Genomic DNA, 5,042 nt, shown 5'->3' on the forward strand with positions numbered 1-5,042 from the left:
TGCTACATCTGACTGCAGTGAGTCAGTTACTGTACTTACCATTGACATAAATGTGTCCAATGCAAAGAATTACTGCTAATTTTATTAAAGGGTCACACATGGTGCTGAATGCTTTTGTTCTAGTTTTCTAAGCCTGTCACATGTACACCGCTTGAAATGTAATTTACTGGCATTTATTTCAATGTTATTATAGCCAGTGGTGCGCTTTGTTCTTAAATATTTTGCAAGAGCATATAGAGGTGAAATAATGTAGTGATTAAGTATTTTGCAGTCATCGATAACAAAGCTGTACGTAAACGCTCTTTAGCATTGAGCGTTGCCATAGAAACAAATAATTTGAGACTAAGAATGAGAACAGCTTTGAGGAGAAGCTCAGTTGCAATCTTGTAATTACAGCAATTTTTCAAGGATGCGAACACAGCATTATTTAAATTGCTGTTCAAGTCTATGCAACATTAACATGTAAATTTAATTTGTTATTCTAAATCTTGAAACAAAAAAGTATAAATCCCGCAGACTACTTAAACCTGCAGCTTTACAAATTTATTAGCAACGGTTCAGTGCTTTCCTCAAGCCTTCTATTTTCTATTAATCAAAAATGACCCATAAATCTAAATATTAATATATATATATATTCAACGATTTTTCAACTCAAATTATTTTATTTTAATAACTTAGTAGGTTTTAGTGGATACATTTTTCTGAAATCTAGCCTCAAGCTGGCCTGTGATTTGTAAACAGTCTAATGTGAAGTGCAGCTTTGGCATTTTTATAACGTAGACAAGTGTAATCCTTCCGAAATAATGTTTTAGTCATGTAGTCATTAACAGAATTGTCTACGGTGTAGCTCTGAAACAAGAAAGATGCGACAGTACTTACATGTAAAGACTGCTTACAGTGCATGTGCATGCTTGAGTTTGTTTATCTGCTTGGATGAGAATCAAAAATCTTGCGCATAGGAAACCCTCACTATTTATTAGTCTTGACAGCACAATTGGGAACAATTCAAAAGCAGGAGGTAAGATGCATTTCATAAGTCTCTGGCCAAATAATACCAGAAGGCTGTACAGGTTTTACAGGCCCTATCAGTCCCTGCTAGTAGAAACCGTCACTACAGATCTATTACAAACATATTTTTCCCTTGATATCCTCTAAAAAGTAACTGTGTATCCTGAAAAAAATGCGAACACAGCATTATTTAAATTGCTGTTCAAGTCTATGCAACATTAACATGTAAATTTAATTTGTTATTCTAAATCTTGAAACAAAAAAGTATAAATCCCGCAGACTACTTAAACCTGCAGCTTTACAAATTTATTAGCAACGGTTCAGTGCTTTCCTCAAGCCTTCTATTTTCTATTAATCAAAAATGACCCATAAATCTAAATATTAATCTAAAATAAGCCACACACCACTAATATATATATATATATATATATTCAAACACACACTTTGCCAAAGTAGAAAGAGCCAAGAGCAACACACACACACACACACACACACATATATATATATTCAACGATTTTTCAACTCAAATTATTTTATTTTAATAACTTAGTAGGTTTTAGTGGATACATTTTTCTGAAATCTAGCCTCAAGCTGGCCTGTGATTTGTAAACAGTCTAATGTGAAGTGCAGCTTTGGCATTTTTATAACGTAGACAAGTGTAATCCTTCCGAAATAATGTTTTAGTCATGTAGTCATTAACAGAATTGTCTACGGTGTAGCTCTGAAACAAGAAAGATGCGACAGGACTTACATGTAAAGACTGCTTACAGTGCATGTGCATGCTTGAGTTTGTTTATCTGCTTGGATGAGAATCAAAAATCTTGCGCATAGGAAACCCTCACTATTTATTAGTCTTGACAGCACAATTGGGAACAATTCAAAAGCAGGAGGTAAGATGCATTTCATAAGTCTCTGGCCAAATAATACCAGAAGGCTGTACAGGTTTTACAGGCCCTATCAGTCCCTGCTAGTAGAAACCGTCACTACAGATCTATTACAAACATATTTTTCCCTTGATATCCTCTAAAAAGTAACTGTGTATCCTGAAAAAAAAAAAGAAGAAATATACAAATATATGCAGATATTGTAGATTTTTTAACAGCTGTTATTTTAAAAATATGAAATAGACCTATCTGCTTCCTTTCATGACATAGGATAGTTGCCAGTGAGGGCTCTGGGACAGTGGTCTCCTCATATCCTTTTCTTCCAACTCCAACATAATTAGTAAATCAGGAGCAAAGATGGCAGAAAAGATTGAGTATATATATACACACACACACACACACACACACATATATATATATATATAAAAGATTTCTCTGAGTATATAAGAAGTTCCATATGAAATTCTGAATGGATTACATAAATTCCACAAAAAGTTGTTTTTTCTGTTTTATTGGAGAAAACATAATACTGAAATGATTAAAAAAAAAAAAAAAAATACTGTAATGAAATGATAAAAAAAAAAAAAAAAAACTACTGTACATAATATGTGGGAAACTGGATCAGACATTTAGACCACACATTTAGCTCAGAAAAACCTCAAAACTGATACTCGTGTTACATAATGAACTAGGGATGTCTCTTCACAGGGTCTTCAAACATCTTCCCTATGGGAGTCGAGACCTCTCTGTAACCGGCTGCTCTGGACTTCTGGAGAGGAGAATTCACTCGCTGTGTCTAGAGAGAGAATTGCACATGGTTGAAATTGGTCCATTTGGCACTACAGCAATGCACAGGTTAAATCGAGCAAAGAGAGATAATCAAACAAAAACGAGTTACAAAACGAGGTACTGATCTCTCTCCTGAATGGACTTTTACTGTATAATCATTTTGAAGAATAATGCGGACTGTAAAAACTCTTACACTTTTAGTTGCATGCCGTGACACATTACACAAACTGCATCCATTTTTTCCCCATGGAAGCCTTTTCATTATCGTTATTAAAACCGACACATGTAGGCAAAAACAACAGCACTAAGACTAATGATGATTGAATAACTAAATTCATTATTAGAGCAGCAGTATGGTGTCCACAGAGATGCCGGAGCTTGCAAAAATCGCAATAGACTAAAGCCATTTCCTCTCCGAAGCTCAAACTCAGACAATCATTCACTCAGCCTCTTGTTAATTTAGCCAGTTTGTCTTCAATTTGTGTTTAGGTTCATCTTGTTTTGCTGTGAAGTGTGTCCTCGTAATACACAGCAAAGTACAACACCCACACCGCAACTTTTGGCATTTCTTTCTAAAAATCAGTCAGACGTCTCTTCATTTCTCTGTCTGCTTGACTGCTTGAGACAGAGAAAATGACATTATTCTGCTTAAGAAAATTAACACCATGAGTACACCCTTTGCAGTTCAATTAGATGTCTAAATAAATTAGTTTTAGAATACATTTTGTACACAATCATGTTAACACATTAAAAAAGTAATATTCCTTAAAATTTAGATACTTATGAAGTAACATTATTTGGACACTATGACATGGCAGGATGACAAGTGATTAATAAATTACAAATTATAAAAATTAAATATTAAATACTAATTAAATATTACATTTCCAATTTTTACACAAACGGTAGTGTTGACTGCATTTGTTAAGCACAACCCTGTAACCCAAGTAAAACAAACAAACAAAAATATTCTTTTGGTTTTACATGCTTGGTGAGTGTTAATTCACATCACTCACTGCTGTTGCCGTAGGGCCTAATAGTCAGAAGCTCCTTCTGAGTCTGCAGACAAATGCCCTTTCACAAATAAAATCATGGATGAAGTCCAATTTCACAGTGTGACCAGTATTTCTAAGGACTATAATTCAGCTGCTTTTCAAGGACATGCTTTTATCATTTAGAATGACTCGTCTGCATTCGTTTTCAAGTTGGTATGTGCAATGTCTGAGTTACTGGAAATTAAGTTTCTTCGCCCATTTCTCTTTGTCCTTTCTGATTAATATCATGTCGTGTCTGTACAATTATTATTTTCCTTTCCATAAGATCAGATCATCTTACTTTGAAAACACTGATGTTCTTTTTCTTTTTTTCCTAAAACAGAACAAAGGAATTTTGAGGGGAACTTAAAAACTGAAATCCAAATGTGGAGTAAAAGTGAAACCCAAAGCTTACTAGAATCTACACTTTGTTATCCAAACATAATTTCCTTCTTTAGCCAGAATATACTTAATGCTGGAACTATTTCAAAGTGAAATACAAACAATGCATAATAAATACTAGCACAAAATTTAAAAAAAAACCTTTCCAGGATTTACTTTATACAAAATAATACAATCAAGGTGTCGTTAGCCTTATGGATTATATGCATGCTGCATTATAAAGATTTTAAAAAAGAAGTCAAATGTAAGAGCTGATAGCCATGTGGCCACCTGATCAGAGTTTGAATCCCAGCTTGAGGCCCTTTCCGATCCAAATCCCCTACTACTCAACATGCTCAAATATAAAATCAGAACGGTAAATCGGAATGGGTGCAAAGGGGAGGCAATCATCCAGAGATGATGACTACTGACTGAATTCAAACTGTGAAAGAGATGTCTCTTCTGGCAGATCATCCAGTGCTTAATGACAGATGCAGCAAAAATCTCACAACCAAGAGCTTCTGTAAGGGACCAAGAGGGCTGAAGCAGATGTTTTCGTTATACTAGCTAAAGATGCCAAAAGACAACCCTCAGGATAAGCTTAACAAATCAGGAGAGAACTCTGAAAATGCAAAGTTCCTTTGCAGGTTCTGGCTTATGACTCTGGATTACTAGCACGACATTTGCAACGGCTTATCCAAACATGCAATGATCCTAATATCTTCCAGATCAGCTCTTAACAAACAGAACTAATTGATTCGCTTCATCTGAAATGGAGGAGCTTTAAGATGGCTTCATAGCTTGACTACAAGCCAATGCGTGACGAGGACCTTCATTGTCAAAAGAAATTCCAAGTATGGACAGTTTTCATCTCAGTGTACATACAGTGGGTACGGAAAGTATTCAGACCCCCTTCAATTTTTCACTCTTTGTTATATTGCAGCCA

At 34.9% G+C, this 5,042-nt stretch overlaps 1 protein-coding gene across 3 annotated transcripts in view; it reads right to left on the bottom strand.

The window, feature by feature from the left end:
• Positions 1-2,490: 2,490 nt before the first annotated feature.
• The window catches only part of LOC107657944 (E3 ubiquitin-protein ligase RAD18-like), a 34,690-nt gene continuing 32,138 nt past the window's right edge, over positions 2,491-5,042 (bottom strand). For 2 of the 3 annotated variants that reach the window (XM_016446300.1, XM_016446314.1), the window contains one exon: positions 2,491-2,688. Coding sequence is in view for 1 of the 3 variants with exons in the window: in XM_016446314.1 (XP_016301800.1) it covers positions 2,676-2,688 (13 nt within the window). In the remaining 2 variants the exon portion in view is untranslated. The remainder of the gene's footprint in view (positions 2,689-5,042) is intronic. The other variant, XM_016446297.1, reaches the window with a different exon arrangement.

This window comes from Sinocyclocheilus anshuiensis, unplaced genomic scaffold (genome assembly GCF_001515605.1).
Source record: "Sinocyclocheilus anshuiensis isolate Anshui unplaced genomic scaffold, SAMN03320099.WGS_v1.1 scaffold2171, whole genome shotgun sequence".
Classification (NCBI taxonomy): domain Eukaryota; kingdom Metazoa; phylum Chordata; class Actinopteri; order Cypriniformes; family Cyprinidae; genus Sinocyclocheilus; species Sinocyclocheilus anshuiensis.